The 17306-nt window shown below is 49.9% G+C and overlaps 1 protein-coding gene across 1 annotated transcript; it reads right to left on the bottom strand.

Annotated features, from left to right (window-relative positions):
- Positions 1 to 98: 98 nt before the first annotated feature.
- On the bottom strand, positions 99 to 16458 carry CCDC167 (coiled-coil domain containing 167). Its single transcript, XM_067564755.1, has 4 exons — positions 16388 to 16458; positions 8048 to 8142; positions 4911 to 4963; positions 99 to 1455 (listed from the first exon to the last, which is right to left on the bottom strand). The coding sequence occupies exons 1-4, from the start codon at positions 16427 to 16429 to the stop codon at positions 1352 to 1354; spliced, it is 294 nt and encodes a 97-aa protein (XP_067420856.1). The 5' UTR covers positions 16430 to 16458; the 3' UTR covers positions 99 to 1351.
- Positions 16459 to 17306: the final 848 nt, after the last annotated feature.

Raw genomic sequence — 17306 nt, forward strand, 5'->3', positions numbered from 1 at the left:
CCCACAAGTTACCTGTGTGCTACCCTCCCATCCCACTCTATTTCAGGGACTTGCTGTAACCCACCCCATATTACCCCCATGCCAGATGCTCTGTATGCCCCCCCCCCCCATTTCTTTCTCTTTCAGGGTGTCCTCATTTTTAAACTGTATTGGGAGGCTGGGCAGAGCTAAAATGAAGGCTATTGTTATGCTGGCATGTGTTAATAGCTGCCATCAACACGTTCTTTGATTTATAGGCAGTTGCAGGTGGCTGAAGCAGGTAGCTCTGCTAACCAGCTGCCAGGGTCTTCATGTGGCCCCATTTCCCCCCTTTTTGTTTTTTCTGATTTTCAGCAAAATCAAGAGGGTTCTGCCCACTGTTATGACTTGCTCACAGCCACCCAGTGTGCCAGTGGGATTAGAATGTAGATGTGACCCAGTGCCTCCTACTAGCCATCTGCCTGCACGCCTTCCACAACTCCTGCTTGGCGACAGGTTGGAAGTGTGGGAGACGGAAGGCTACAAGCAGATACATTTGCTCTTTTATATGTTCAAATGACTTTATTTAGAAACCATCCAGCTCCAGTGAGTTGCAAGTGCCCCTGCCCTTAAGCCAGTGAGAGTTTTGATCCTTGGCATCCCACGTTACCCCTATGAGACTGCAGTTGGCTTTGTTGTTGGGCCCTGCCTCTGAGTGGGGCTACATAGACACACACCAACACCGAGGCCTTAGGAACCGCTATTGTCTTCCTGTCCCCTTAGTTCATTTGTCTGTGTGGCAGGAAGAGACCACCCCAAAGGCCCCATTTTCCGGCACTCACTCCTCAGGCCCCATACGTGGTAGCAGGAAGGTATTTTGCAAAGGCTCCCCATGACTGGCACTAATACACGGGGTTTTTTGCAGTCACAGCAGAGGGACACAGTGACTGAACTCCTCTTTGAACCCCAGAGGTTGGTCCCATCAGCTCCTGGTTGAAGTACAGTAACAGGGAAGCTTTCCCAGGTTCTGACTGAGCTGAGCAGAGGATTTCAGGCTCCAAAACCTTGTAGTGATTAGCAAGGAACAGGGGGGGCCCACTAGGAACAGGGGAATTTGGGTCATCTCCTAAAATTAATCTGCATTCTCTGTTCCATGGGCTCTCCAGGACAGTCAGGCATGTGTGGAAGAGATGGCTCCAGCTGCTCACTCAACTGGATTGTTCTGTGTCTGTAGCTTCTGTTTGCCGTTGAGATCCTTGGCTGTCAGAGATAAGGCTGTCCAGGCCATGAAGACTGCACATGACTAATGGTCTGAAAAGCTGAAGTTGCTGTGGGTGGGAGGCACATCAGTGAGAGACGGAGGAGGTCTTTGCGGTAGAGCCCTGAACCATGATTACATTGTCCAGCAGGTGTAAATAACAACAATCAACAGCACCACCGCCACTGCAAGGACTGCGTTCTGGCGATTCTCCTTACGGAGCACTGTCAGTTCTTTCTCTAGAAAACAAATCAAACCACCGTATAAGGTGCAGTTTCCCCTCCCACTGCCCATTGCGCTAAGAAAAAGTAAACCCCCTTTTCCCCAAGCATGGGGGGAATTTCCTTGCAGGGATGAGCTTGATCAGACTGCTGCTACCTCCCAGCTGCCTTGCCCTGTTCTAGTTTCTTGTAAACATGTAGCACTGATGCTACTCAAACTGTGCCTCATTGTAATGGCTGGACAGACACCAGAGCGTGGAGAGAGCTGCCTCCAGCTGACATCCTGCCCAGTTCAGTAGCCTCTGAAAGTTACCAGCTAATAGCTGTTTGGCCTCAATTCAATTCCTATCGGTGGCTGGGTAGCCTCATTATAGAAATCACCCCTTATGATGGGGCCATGGAGACTGAATGCCTCCCTCGTCTTCTGGAGAATGGTGGTGGGTGCGCAGACTGGTTATGAAGACAGCTGTATCTGTTCTATACATGGATGTCTCCGTCTCACCAGCGACTAAATTCACATGGGAAATAAAATCCCCTCCCTCCTCTTTAAGTGTCACTGTCCCAGCTGAGCTCCTGACTTCCCAGTGACGATCTGAACTAGGACCTTTGCCAGAACTGTGTACACCTGTCAAGCTCTGGTAGCCATTCTGCTGCCACAGATGCAATTGGCTGCTCTCCAATGCTCTGCTAATAGGTGTACTTTGCTGTCACCTCCATAATACATTGCTTCTGCGCAGGCAACAGTTAATGATTTTTACATTCCTTATTGTAGCACCTTTAACGGTTCCTTGATACTTCACTAGTACAGATCCATCCCACCCCAATCGAGCTGATGATTTCCAGGCGCATAACCCCTGTGGACTGGGAAGGGAATTTGGCAGGTGAGCGCAAGGTAGACAGACAGCACATACGGGCAGTTCAGAGCCTAGTGCACTTGTTTTAAGGTACACGTGAATTCTGATTAATGCTATTTTGTGCCACTCAGAGATCTCCAAGTGCTTTATGATGACGTGAGGATCACTGCCTGTTTGACACGGGAACTGAGGGGCAGAGACAGTAGGGGGCTGTTAAGGGCTTACAGCATGTCAGCAGAAGAGCACACAACCCAGCAGTCCTGAATAGGGATCCTCTGCTTTGCTAGATCAAAGTCCTATGTAGGATAGTATTGTCCTCTCCCCGCAGTATTTTTCTGAAGCAGCTGTAAGTTATTAGCAGCTGATATGCAAGCCCTGCCCTGTGATGGGCTGCTAGAGCAGGATTTTGGGTCTTTGTAGGGGGGTTTAGTGTGGCACAGACTGCTGCACATACCCTGGTGAACAGCTACTATACTGCTGCCACTTCGGCATCTCCTCTACAACCAACGTGCTGCCAGCATTCTTCACAGGAGGTGGAAGTATGTTAAGCGGCGCATTGTTGATGTTTAGAGTGCAGCAGCAGGCTGCCCCATGTGTGACCTCTTTACTGGTGCGGCTCGAGGAGTCTGGCTTCAGCCTGGATGGGGGTAATAGGAGTGCTTGGGCTACTGTCCTGCATTTGTTAGTCCCCTAGGGCCAGGTTTGTGTGAATCTGCAATCTCACTTTAACAAAGAAGTTGCGAGCTCTAGCACATGGCTGCCTCCTAATTCTCAACTCCCATGAGTCCCAGTTGGATAAGTCACTCAGCACAGTGTGCATAGTCCCCTCCAATTGCCCTCTGGCTTGGTGACAATTTGTGGATCCTGAGCTCTCACAGAGGTGGCATGGAGAAAGGCCAAGAGCTAACCCAGAAAAGAGTTTGCCTATTAGTGCCACAATACCCCAGCAGGTGCCAGCACACTCCAGACTGCTGGAATTGGGTGACAGGCAAATCCTTGCTGCTGCCTGGGACCGATACAGAGCTTGGTCTCTTCATTCCTTTGACAGGTTGTAAACCTTATCCTGGGCTTGTGCTCAACCCAGCCTGTCCTGTGCTAGTTATTCAGACTCAGATTGCCTGAGAAGATCAAGACTCAAGGCCCCTTGCTGGGTGCTGTACAGATCTAGTTTAAAAATAAGACACGGCAGCTTTCTATGCAACTTCCCTGCCTGCATGGCTGACACCCATCTGTGTCGGGGGCTCCCTATGCATAAGCTATTGTTTTGAGGCGGGGACCCTGCCAGGAGTGCCCTCACTCTGGAAAAGCCCCACACATTCACTCATGTCAAGGATGAGCAGAATGGAGCGATGGATTTACAGGAAGGACAAAGCTCTAGAGGATCAATCTCAGCAATGCAAGCAGAGGTGTCAAGAAACATCTACTGGTGCTTCTATCCAGGTAGGAACTAGGAGCGGTGAGCATTGACCAACAGCCCACCCTGCAAGAGCACCACAACCACAGCAACTCTGCTCTGCCCTCAGTAGGCTACAACATACCTGCACAGGATGCTATAGGCAGACCCTGATGCTGCAAGGGACTAAGTGTCCCCATTTACCATTGATGTCAAAGGGGGTGGAGGGCTCTCAGCCCCCTTTCAGGATCAGATCCTCCATCCTCAGGTAAGAATCAGATAAATCTAAGGCTAAAGCCTTATGTTTAAGGGGACAAGTTTAAGAGTTGAGTATGGCTAGAAGAACCTCAATTCTGCCAGCAGGGGGCAGCCTAATGCCACAGCGTTCCTGTGCAGAGCACCCCGGAAGAGAGAGGAGGATGAACAGAGGGATGAAAACACTTCCCAGCCGGAGACTGGAATAGAAAATGCAGGGGACTGCACAATGTACAAAGCAGGTCATGGGGAGGGGTCACTGAGCAACAGCAGCTCACCCATTGGGCATGCCTAGAGTGCTCCAGGCCATTCCTCATTCACTTTTGTCTGTGAGGGGGTGGGGAGCAGGATGTGTGTGGCAGGATCCTCAGTCACAGCAATGTTAAGTACACAGCATCCCCCCCCCCCCCCACCTGGCTCTTGCCCTGTGGTTCTCCATACGTATCAGGGCAGACTGAGGTGCTCCACACTGACAGGCTGGTGCCTGCTCCGCTAGAGATGGGGCAGACTCGCATGTGAGTAGAAGCCTCTCTGCTGGTTTTCTGCTGTGCGTGTGGAAGATGTTGCAGGTGCACTGAATTTTGTTTTTTGAACCTTGGGGGGGGGGAAGTCTGCATGAGACCCTGCACGAGGCTGACTCAAGTTGCTGGCCAAGACTTTCAAGAGAGGCTAGTGATTTTAGGTCCCCAACTTGAGCCCCCTTAAAGGGGCCTGGTTTCCAGAAGGCAGGTACACAGATGCCTTTATTACACTTCAGGCTGGGCTCTGCCCTGGGGAAACTGAGGCAGGAACCTGCTCTTAGATCACAGCAGCAGAATAGAGCTGCCTCAACTTGTCCCTTTTTGGCCAAGCTCCAAGATCAATGAGAGCAGGGCAGGAGTTTAAATGGGAAGCTGAGCTGCAGCACAGGCTGTGGTCGTCCTGCCCAGCCGCTGCTTGCTCAGAGTGGCTATTTTCAAAGCCGGCCTTACCGTAGGTTTCAGCTTTGGTCATGAGTAGGCTTTTCTCTCTCTCCAGTGACTTTCTGTAATGAGAAGAGGAGGCCGTGTTACACAGGGGCAGCTGCTACTTCCCGGCACAAGCTCAGACGCTGTGTGTCGGGGGAAAGACTCTGCCCCAAAAGAAGAGTGATGTGCTGTACACAGCTTGAGGCCCTCAACCATTCTCCAGCTGGGGCTGGCAGCTTGCCATCCTCCGTGCATAAAAGGAGGGACCCAGGGGTTAGAAGTCTTCCTCCCTGGAGACTGCAGTGCATGAAGGGCTAAGACTCCCCTTTTCAGGGCATCCTGTTTGAACAGGAGCCTGATTTTGCAGGCTGGCTAAAAAGCAACTCCCACCAGGCTTAGGGGAAGTGCCTCTCCAATTAGCTGGGATAGCTGCTCCCTCTGGATCAAGAGGCTCTTCTGTCTGCTCCAGGAACAGGCAGGCCTCATACACTGAGTAATCACTGCAGGCACAATTCCCCTGCTTCCTTACGTCCCCATAGCAGCTCTGGCTTCCGTGGGGGAAAACGGGGGCTTTTCTGATGCAGTGAGGTGAATGCTCAGGGGAAGGAAGGAAAAGCAGTACCTGTCCCTGGGAATGGAGCATGCTCCTGAGGAGGCCTCGGCCTATCAAACACCATTGGACACAAATAATTCACAGCTGGTCTCACTCACACCTGAAGCCCCACAGCCCCCACCTGGGAGGAGGGAATGGCCTTGGTGCAGAGCATGGAAGGGAATGACCAAAGCATAGCAGGTGCAAAGTCTGGAAGAGAACCTTCCAGTCCCTTACTCCACACACCAGATCACAGTTCCCAGGTTGTTTCCAGAGCCAGAGACTGAAGAAAAATTCTTCCCTCTTGTTTCCAAGGACATCATTTTGCACAAACTCCATCATAGGCTCAGGCCAAGGAGCGGAGTCTGATCACAGTAAGAACCAGCTAAGCTGGGTGATTAAAAACCCTGTAGCTTCAGCTGCACAACATGATTGATTAATCCACAATTCAAAGGCCTGAAAGCTGCAACGATTCCATTACAGAGATGAGGATGCAGCAGCTCCTTCCAGAGTGTATGCGTGCCTGTGTGTGGGGGGAGGAACTTGGGGGGAGATATAAACAAACACACCAACAAATTAGCTCCCTGCTCCAAGCAAGCTCGTGGTAGTGTGTAATAGGGTTGTTTGTTTGTTCCCCTTTCAGGTAAAGCAGGCACCTCTAGTACAGCTGGATCCAAGTCTGACAGTACAGTTAAGGGAAGAGAGAAGGGCAGTAAGAAAGCAGGATACATTAATAGCAGGAAAGAGAAAAGGAAATGAGAAGAGAGACTAAAACAGCCAGATTGTGAAGTAGCTGAGCTGCTGTATCACTGCTTACAAACCTGCCCAGCTAGAGAAATCAAGGGAAAAGGCTCTTGTGATTATGAAGAAAATGAGACCTTTTAAAAAGCATAGCCATGCTGAACACCTGCAGGACTGAATGACATGGACCCCAGGGCATGAAACACTAAACTTACTATGAATCCAGTCAGGCTTTTTTATTTGGGGGGGTGGGGAGAGCAAAATTGGAAAGCAGAACTATCCTGGTGATTTAGGCTCACCACAGCAATAGTTTCCCTCGTGGGACAAATAGTAAGAAAAATCTGGAGCCAGCTAGAGGTTAACAGAAGGATGAGCAGCCAAACTTGATCACTTCCTGCGTAGAATCACTGAGTGGATGTCACAGACATGGGCACCCCCCTGACAAATTCATTCTAAGGGCTGGTATAGGGATTGGGAACTGGCTGAAGGGTGAAAATATGTGGTAACACATTGAATTTGTGGGCAGGGGAAATATCCAGTGGGTCACTATAAGGTTGGGGCTTCTGGGCACATCACTAACACAAAGAGATTGAATAATCTGAGGGAGTGCAGAGAAGGGCTGGGTGATATGACGTATAGGGAAGAGATTAACCAGGACAAAGAAATGATTTGGTGAGAGGATTGAAAAAGCAGGGAGAGAGGAGACAGGACTCTTTTTGAGAAAGGAGGGAAATTGAGCCTGGTAGCCCATCGGGGAAAACTGAGTTATGGGGAGAAAACGAGCCCAGGAACATCTACGCTGAACAGAAGAACTTCATGGCAAATCTGCGAGGCTGTGGAAGTGTTTCTCAAGGCAAGGGCTAAAACCACACTGCTTGGACACTTAGAACTGGACAGAACTCTGGAGAATAGATGGTATGGAACCATGGGCTGCTAGGATCTGGTTGGCTGGCTGCTCTCTTCCTGGGGCTAGAATTGATGACTCAGGCTCCTTGTTAGGATGGGAGCAATAGGATGTTAACAAATGGAAGAAATGGGTCTCAGCAGGGCCATGGATACAGCTGAGCAGTCACATTCAGGGAAAGGCTTTGGCTATAGCACTACTAGCGTTAGAGGACCAAGTTACAGCAAGGTTCCAGTCGGGAGTGGAAATGGAAACTAACCATCTCACTGCACTGAGACGTGTTGAGAGACATGGTTAGATGCACTCTAGCCTAGCACCAGTAGAGCCCTGCAAATCCAGACATCCACAGACCATGTTTGCAGATCCAAATTTTGTACCTGCACAGGGCTCCAATCACCAGGATCCCTGTTGCAACCAGGTCCCGGTACACAGTCCTGGTTGTGTGGATGTAGTCCCCTCAGGATTATTCTGTCTGGATTCCACCTAGCATTTGGCTTAGGTGGCCTTGAATATTCAGCACACACTGGTTACTGCACATCTCTGAGCTCAGGTGGTCTAGGCCCGATTAGTTGCATGCTGCTACCCAGAACATCTATGCAACTCACACAGCTGTTTCCAAACTCTGGAAACAAACAGGAGGCCTGGGCACTGCTTGGGCTGTATGCACAGAGGGTTTGCAAACAGAGAAGCTGAAGCCATTCTCAGCATGTGACACCTCTCTGTGAAGAGAGAGAAAACCTGTTCCTCCATTCCTAAAGAAGCTCCAAATCAGGGGCCCAGCTGGGCAAGCTCATCAAATTCCTGTTCTGGCAGCAGAGGTTTTGTTGTGTGCTACCAACAAAGCTAACAAGCAGCAGTTTGCATGGGCACTCAGCAGCCTGCAGCGCCACCCTCTGGGTCTGAAGAGCTGCGGATCACCAGTACCTTCCTTCAGGACTGAGCTCCTCTCTGTGCAGCTTAAGGTTCACCTCCTCTATGGTTTGTCTGCAGAGGGACAGCTTCTGCTCCAGGCCATCAATCTGAAACATACAGCAGCAAGAATCATTGGCATCTGACTTCCCTCCACAGCCCAGCAGCTCCGGCCTCCCCAGCTCAGGAAACGGGGAGGAGAGCAGCTCCACTGCTGTGTCTTGCTGCCTAACTCTTAAAAATCAAATGAGCTACGGGTTTCATTAGCTCTCTGCTCCCCTGACCTGAGCAGAGTGGATGGGTAAGTTAGCTGGGACACAGTGATCACAGCAAATGGATATTGGTCACTGGAAGAATTCAGCACAGCTCCATCCCAAACAGCTGGGGTGCCAGGTCCTCGGGCTATCAATGCCAGACGTGGCTGGGATGGTGCTGAAAACCCACACAGAGGCCAGTGGCTCTTGTTAAGACCTGATCTCCCTTCCTTTCCTCCATCCCTCTTCTATATCAGTCTTGGCTTTGATCCTTTACCCACTGGCAGAGAGGTGACCTAATGGATGTTTACACGAAGGTGATCAATGGGGAGAGGCTCTTCACGCTGGCAAGAACTTCAGGAACTAAGCTCTGAATTATGGCTGCAAAGGGGAACAAGCCTTCAGGGAAGCTAAGGGGAAACACAGGGGCATGAGGCACTTCAGCCTGGCTGTGTGATGGAGGGGAGGACGGGAGGGAGCTGCGGATGTCACCTTCTCCTCACTAAAATCCGTTAGCCCCACTGCTTCAGGCTAGTTGTGGAGATCTTGAACCACATGTGAACGAACAGGCTCAGCACAGAGGTCTGCAATGTTTGGTAGAGCACAGCAAAGACGGAGCCTCTGCCCTGCTGAGAGATCTCCATCCTGCACCAGTCCTCTGGGGTCAGTCATAGTGCAGCAGGAAGTTACTGCAGCTACTGAAGATAGTCATCTATTTAGCAGGTTAATTTATTTTCCAAGAGCTGCCTTTATTCTGGGGTGAGGAAAGGAAAGAGGGAAAAAAGGTGGAACGGCTGAAGCACAAACAGAGGCGACCAATATGCTTGTGTTTGGGAAGGACTCCCCCGGGAATGAATTATATCACTCCTAACCAATTCTGCAGGGAAGCCTGCCTATTCCAAGCCCAGCAGCCAGGGTGTTAAGCTTTCCAGAAGGAAAGCTCTGCCTTACAGGCTTGCAGTCCAATGGGGGACACCAAAATCCCAGAAAGAATGTGGTCTTTGACATTAATTAGCTTTGAAATCATTGCTAGCCCCATTGCAACTATCTCCCACCACACCCTGCGCTGTGCATGAGCAGCAGGCTGTAGAAGGAGGGCTGAGGAGGTGTTAGCCTGGTTAAAGGCTTCAGAACCTGTGAGCTAGGAAACAGCAATGTTCTGAGTAAATTAACCTGGCAGAATTAAACCCAGCTGCCTTGGTTTTCAAACACCACATGTCTTAGTTGCCCATCTCCAATGTAGTGGAGAGGAAGGATGTTACCACTGATCATTACACAGGAAAATCAATGGCACTGATCCCTGATTAACCACTTACAGCTTAATCCTGGACTAATTAACAAGGCTCTCACACTCTGCTCAGGGAAAGCACAGGAAGGCTATTGCAGGGGCTCATGCAGAGGGTCTAGTGGAGCAGACTCAGCATAGGGCAATGAGGGCAGCAAAACAGTGTTCACCCCAACTGAGTTAAGGTGGAGTCAAGGCAGAACTTGCCCCTTTTGCAATGACCCAGCAGTAGAATTTTTCCAGTAAGTGCAAATTGTTATTTGGTGGGGCTGGTGGCCAATGGCTGAAGGTGGCTTTTCCTCTTGCACTGCAGGGTCTGCACAGGGCTGGTGTGAGATTTTGTAACCAGTGTTCTGACCCCCAACAATTTCAGGGGGGGTGGTGGCAGCAGACATCCCCTTGGCCCAACACACAATAAGTTGGCACCTAGAACAGCGAGATTCAAACCTCCCAGTTTCCAAGTCAGCAGTATTATTATTATTTGTATTTCCATAGCACTGAGGAGCCCCACTGTACTAAGTCCTGTACAAACACTGACCCCCAAATGGTCCCTGCCCCAAGGGGCTTACAATCTAAGTACCAAACAAAAGCCAACAGATGGATAGAGAGAGAAAGGGCCTTGCTAACATGGGTGAAACTCTTGCTGGGCCTCCAGGAGGATTCGCACAGAACACCAGTTTCCCCTGAGCCTACACAGCCCACAGCTGGCACTGATCCAGGGAACATGGTCTGGATTTCCTTGGCAGGGGAAGTGAGGTGTCATGTTTTACAAGCAACTACATCATTAGCACTTTGTCAAAGAAACCCCTCCAACAGCTTGTCTACAGTGGGATGACAAAAGGTGCATTTTTAAAATGTGTTACCTAAAATGTTTTAACTAACTTGGATTAATTCCTAGTGTAGATAGAACACATTGTAACACATGCCAGCTAACATATTCACCTTTTATCTTAGTCTAGACAAATCCCACGAGTGAGTAGTCAAGTGCCAGCACCAATGCTTAATCAGTCTAGGCCAGCAGTTCCTCCCCAACGTTTCTTCTCCTTCCTATGTTCTCCATTCCCTTCTCAGAGCCACTAACTGCTTGCTCATCCTTAGGGGTGCATCTCATTTTGTTTGCCATCTCAGTGTACTCTTCACTCACCACTTTCACCATTTAATGTGATTTGAGTAGAGGATATTTTGTCCCACTCCCTCATATTTTTGACTTTCTGCCAACTAACATCCTTCAGAATCTAAATTAGGTTTAACAAATTCCAACTATTTTTATCATTTTGTCAAAACCAAAGTTGGGCTCACACTACTGCTGTAGCAGAAGCAGTTCACAACCTATCATGGTCACCAGAGCTGTGCCGACACCTTCACAGAGGATGGGGCACAAAAAGGTGAAAAATAATAATCTCCACTAGGAAGACAGAGAACGGTGAACATCATTAATATGGAACAAAATCCCTTCCTCTGAAATTCTGTTTCTTTTTGCAGGCTTTTCTGCCTGGTTAATGGATATAAGAGACTGGAATCAGGATTCCCAGGTTCTAGTCCCGTCTCTAACACGGACTTACTAGGTTATCTTGCAGGCAGATGGCAACACCTGTTGGGGGAATACTACCTACCTCAATGAGGGTGGGGGGATTGGAAGGGTTAATTATTTCTAAAGTGCTTGGAGATTCTCAGAGGAATGGCACTAGAAATGGGCAGATTGCTATTAGCAGATGGCTCTGTATATGCGCTATCCTGGTATTCTGCTACTGCCTCACTTGGGATTTTTGACCTGGGAGCTGACACTGCATGTGTATTTCTCATTGCATAATCCACGGAGCCTTTTGTTGCTGGCAAAAGAAAAGAAAAATCTAAGTGCAGGGGAAAATGTCAGAGCAACCCAACTGAGAATTACCCCTTATTCTGAGGGCTCCTGGGAAATCCCCCCAGGGCCCCCCAGACTTAAAAACTAGAACCTGAGAAACTGTAAAGCTTCCACAAAATCCCCAGGGGCAGCTCTCCACAGAGATTTCTTAGAAACAGCGGTGGGTTTGAACTTGCTGTAGATGGAAATGCATGGAAGTTAGCCAGGATATAAATCTAGATTTATCAGAGGCCCATATGAAATGAGGTTGCCCTGCGGGCAGGGTGTTGAGGGGGGAGCTGCTCTTGGTCCAAGCTGTAGTGCAGTGGTTCCCAAACTGTGGGGTGGGCACCCATAGGGGCCACAGAGGAATGTATGGGGAGGGGGCAGCGGTGCCTGGGACAGCCTCCATGAGGGGGCAGGGAGGGAGTGCCACCCGGCCCCGCTCTACCCCCAGCTTTGCTGCAGCCCCAGCTCTGCTCATGGCCCCCTGCCCTGGCCACAGCTCAGCTCCCGCCCCCACTCTCAGCCACATGACTTCCCCCAGGAGGGGATGGGCCATTCTATTATTGGTAAGGGGGTGCACAAGAGGAAAAGTTTGGGGACCACTGCTCTAGTGGGACACAAAATCATCAATACAATTCACACCAATTGGTCTCTTATTGGCAGTCTCAGCCAAGAAGCGAACGGGTCACAGTGACCAAACGCCTTCCCCTGTTCCCCATGGCCCTCAGAGGGGGGTCCTTCCAGGACTGGGCTGAGATTCAACATGTGGGAAGCTTACATTATAGCTATCTGAGCTCTGTTTGTTCCAGAGCCAGACAGAGGACTTCATTCAAGTCAACCACATCAGCTAGTGCCAGTCTCACTTTAAAGTAATAACCGAAGCAGGTGTTTAATATCCAGCACTGAGAGAGCAATCAGTGCGTACACAGCTGCCCTTTCACCTGCACAGCCACTGCCTTCCTGCTACTTGACCGTTATGAAAGGAGCTCAGGGGTGGGGGACCAGCAGTTTTGCACAAAACAAGCCAGCTGCAGAACATTCTGAAGCCAACTGCATCCCTTGCCATGAGACGTACCACCAGGCACTGAGTCATTTGCACCGAATTCTAGCTTCATCTATGTGCCATCTGGAGACCTCTGAAAATAGAGATTTGGAGCAGATTCAATCCAAATTGACTTGTATGTTTATTACAAATCTCATTTGCTCAGACAGTCTTGGGAGTGGAGTCCAAAACCTCTTGCACATGGGCAGAAAAGGAAAGAGGCGGCCTTGCTTCCGGAGTTGGGTTGGATCTCTTTTTAATACATTTTGTAATGAATTAATAAAAGCCTTCTTCCTAGCAAAAAGGCTAAAAGCACTTTTCAAGAACTGACATCTGCCCTCCGCCTTTATGAATCCCCTAATTAAGATGCTGGCAAACAGCCATATCACACATACGCCAACATCCAACAGCGTTCGGTAATGAGGTTTTCGTCTCATGACCCTCATAAAACAGATAAAAGCCAAACAAAAGCACTGGGGGGAAAATCGCCTCCCGGAAGCAACCGTGTCCCTTGTCATCTGCTAGCAGGTTCAAGACCTTTCTCTCTGTTTATTAGTCAGTGGTTCCTGAATCCATTGTTTTAGGCTGCATTTATTAATATCAGCCCAGCAGAGATTGAATTTGTTTAGATTCAGATGCTAACCTCCTGGTTAATGCATCCATTTCAGCTTTCACTGTGATCTTATAATAATTTTATATTTCAGCAAATCATTTCACAAATAGACAATACATCCAGCAGGGCTGAAAAAATTTACCAGACACCTGCTAGCCAAAGGCTAATACAACAGAATAGCGCTCAGTCCCTTACTACCAACTCCAAACATTGGGAAGGGGGAGTGCTAGGACTCCTACCTGGGTACTGTCCCCGGGTCCTGCCTAGGGACTTCAACTTTCATATCACTTCTGGCTAGTAGCTACCTCTCTCTTGGACCTTCACCTAACAGGCTCCTGTTTGTTACTTGGGTGCTCAACTCTATTTCTCCCAGCCTCATGGCTGCTGTGATGGGAGTGCAAGCATCAACCGCCCACCTATTCACCATCATTGGGGATCCTTCTTTCCCCACATAATTAGCTCCTGTATCTACCACTGCTGTTCATAATTTTCTGAAGCAGCAGCAGAGTTAAACTACCACCTACAGGATTCTGAACAGTGCCCATGAAAGGAACCAGAGTCTTGCTAATTTCACATGCTCTTGGGGCTCAGGGAATTTCTGAGTAGCAGCACTGTCACTGTGGCTGCCTGTCTGAAGATCCTGGGCTTGTCTACATACAAAAGTTGCACCAGTTTACCTAAAGGCATGATGTCAAATTGATTCAACTTTGTGTGTAGATACGGGTACATCTGTTTAAACCAGGCTTATCTTGATCTGGTTTGCACCTGCTATTTACAGATGCAAGCCCAAATACGTGCCAGGTTTAAGTCGATGCAAGTGCATTCACACACAAAGTTGCATCTGTTTGACATTACACTTTTAGTTGAACCCGTGTATCTTTGTGTTTAGAGCAGGCCTCAGGAAAAGAGCCTTGCATTAGATCACATCCATTCCTATTTGGAAGGTTTCCTTCACAAACATAAAGGCTTAGAAAGTGGCAGTGTTAAGAGCAAGTTTAAATGCTGTAGATGAAGATGCATCTGCAAGGTGTTCAGATATTTCAAACCTAAGACTCAGACCTAACTCCCTCTGGCTTAAAGAGACCAAATTCATCTTTTTTGTTGTTGTTGCCTTTCACAGAATCATTTGTAATCAGAAAGGACACCCCACTTAGTTCCTTCCTCATCACTGTGGCAGGATTGAGTCAATATCCTTAAACCACCCCCGTTAGGCAGATTTCAGGTCTCAGCCTATAATAGCCCCAGCAAAGGTGATTCTATACTGTTCCAAAGCAGCTTGTTTCATGACCCAAATTCTTTGAAGTTAAAAGATTCCCCATGCGCTCCAACATTTAACCAGAATTCCCTACTGCAGCTAAAGCCTGTTCAATCTAAGAACATAAGAATGGCCATACTGGGTCAGACCAATGGTCCATCTAGCCCAGTATCCTGTCTTCCAACAGTGGCCAATGCCAGGTGCTTCAGAAGGAATGAACAGAACAGGCGATCATCAAGTGATGCATCCCATCACCCATTCCCAGCTTCTGTGATCACATGCTATAATCAGTCCATGTCCTCTATAACCTGCCTTCATGGAGGAGGAAACAACTATCATGTCTATTCTTGGCTGTGATATCTCCAAACTGTACGTACATCCTCAGTTCTCTGAACCCTTTCTGCTACGGCTTATTTTCCAAACCTTTTTTCGTTCAGGACTGCTCTCCTCTGAACTCTTTATCAGTGAAACATGGTGCCCAGAAATAACTGCTGTCTCAAACAGAGACCTAAATAGGGCTAAGCAGAGTAGAAAACTACCACATGTGACACTCCTATTAGAGCTCAGTAAGACATTTACTTCTTTGGTCAGTGTCACACAAAACATGCCATACCAGCCCTAAATCTTCTTCAGTGGTGTTTTTGCCCTGCATGTATTTCTCTGTTTTGAGTGTGTTCATCTGATTATGCCTCCACTTCCCATTTCTCTCTATTGAATCTCATTTGATTGGTTCTGACCTATTTCTTCCATTCATTAGGAATGGATTGATTTTTAATCTCGTTCCCCAAAAACATTTGCAAACCACTGCCTTCTCCACATCAGTCATGAAAATACCAGCTAGTGCTGGCCCGAGAACAGATCTTTGCCTCAAGGGGTCTGTCTACACAGCAACCAGACACCCGTGCCTGCCCCACGCCAGCCGACTCACGCTCACGGGACTGTTTCATTGCTGTGTAGACTTTTGGGCTTGGGCTGGAGCCCCTGTTCTAGGACCCGGTGAGGCGGGGGAGACACAGAGCTCAGCGGGGGCCCAGAAGTGTACACAGCAATGGAATAGCCCTGCTAGTCTGAGTCAGCTGGCATGGGCGAGACCTGGGTTTTTCTTTGCTGTGTAGACATGCCCAAAGCGACTGGGTATAATCAGTGGATGAAATACCACAAATCGGTAGTTTGGATAAAAGGCTTTAATGAAATTTACCCATAACTGGAGCCTGCTGCAGTTCTGAAGAGCAGGAAATATCCAGGTGCAATAGTAAAAAAGGCACCAAGTGACAACTCATTTCAAAAATATCTATTCCCAAAAATCTGTTACTTTATTTACAAACATTCCCCTACATCACACCCTGATTTATTATGGTAGGGTTACTGATAATGACTGAGCTGCATACATGCTGGTGTTTTGTTGTTATAGGATTACTTGCATAGACCGTATTGGTTTTTAATCACAGGGTGGCCCATGAGGGCTGGGCAAGTCTTGCTATTTGCAGGGCGCACTCATCCGCAGAGCCCTCCTGCGAAACAGATTCTGCACGTCTCTCTCCTTCTCTGGGCTAGGCTCTCTGGGTAACTTGCCTTGGGTTTGGTTGTCTCAAACCCTGAAAGGCTCAACAGGTGCCCCTACAGGACAGCAAGAGCACGCAGACGTTACACTTCAACGAGATGATTCAGCTCAAACAAGCGCCTTTCCAGGGAAGCAAGACTTCGGGAGGAGAGTGGAGAGGAGCGAAGGGGGGAAAAGAGAGAGTGGTTGCTGACCAGCGGGGACAGTCCCATGGCTGAAGCACTGGCATGGCAGGCCGCCACTGATCTGCTGCTGCCTGATTTCAGAGCCCTCCTGGGGGCTCCTGCAGCTACGCGCCTCAGGCACGAGAGGCCCCATGGAGCGGCGGGGCGGGGCGGGTCCTTCCCTCACACAGACCCCCCCCCCTTCCTTCCTCCTCCTCCTCCTCCTCGCCCCACCTTACACCTCCCCCCGGCCCCGCGCACACCTGGCCTATCCCCCCATGGCCCGGCCCGGCCCGTTCCCAGCGATGCGGGCGCGGGAGGAGGAGTCTCACCTCTTGAGCGACGCTCAGACCCTCTCGTTTCTTCTTAACCATCGTCCCGTCCTCCTCCTCCTCCCCGCGCTGCCCAGACTGCGCATGCGTGGGGGGGGCCTTTCGGGCACGGGCCACGTACGAACTATCGGGGGGAGAGACTCGAGCCGCCATCTTTGTGAGGGGCGTCCCGTAACGCGCCCGCCATCTTTGTGAGGGTTGCCCGCCGCCATCTTTGTGAGGGGCGTCCCGTAACACGCCCGCCATCTTTGTGAGGGTTGCCCGCCGCCATCTTTGTGAGAGGTTCTTCTCCAGCTAGGTGTTCAGCCCTCTCAGACGCTACGTTCGTTTGGGGCTCCTCGCCTTCGGGCACCATGGCAACAGACCGGACCTGCGGCCAGCGGGGGGCACCACAGGCCCGGTGCATGGGCAGTGCCTTGCACCTGGGCGTGGCCCGGCTTTGGCCACTTCAGATGCCCATCAGGATGCTGTGGAATGCACAGGGCCAGGGTTCCTGCCTCGCCAAGGCTGGCCCAGCGCCCCTCCGCCCCCACAGCGGCTCCCCTGCACCTGGAGTCGCCGGTGCTGACGGGGACCTGGGGCTGGGTGGCAGCAGGAGGCAGCTCCGTGATCCCCCCCCGCCTGCAGCTGGCCCGTCTCAGCCTGCTCACAGCCCAGGAGGGCAGAACTGGCAGGGAGCGAGGGTGGAGCTGCTGCCAGGAGAGGAGCCTGCAGGGAACACTGCTTAGTGCTTGTGGGGCTAGCATCCATGGGGGGAAAGAGCCTTAATGCAGCTGTTCTTAGCTAAGGAATCATTACAAATCCATTTGGGAGGTATGCACTAAATGGTCAAATTTAAATCACTGACCTATTTTACTTCAAACTTGGCTTGGTTTTAAAGTCTCAAGGAAATCTAAAAACTAGCCAAGTTTGTGGCATC

The sequence above is a fragment of the Emydura macquarii genome, unplaced genomic scaffold (genome assembly GCF_026122565.2).
Source record: "Emydura macquarii macquarii isolate MOO-44397 ecotype Brisbane River unplaced genomic scaffold, CSIRO-AGI_Emac_v2 contig_2676, whole genome shotgun sequence".
Taxonomy (NCBI): Eukaryota; Metazoa; Chordata; order Testudines; family Chelidae; genus Emydura; species Emydura macquarii.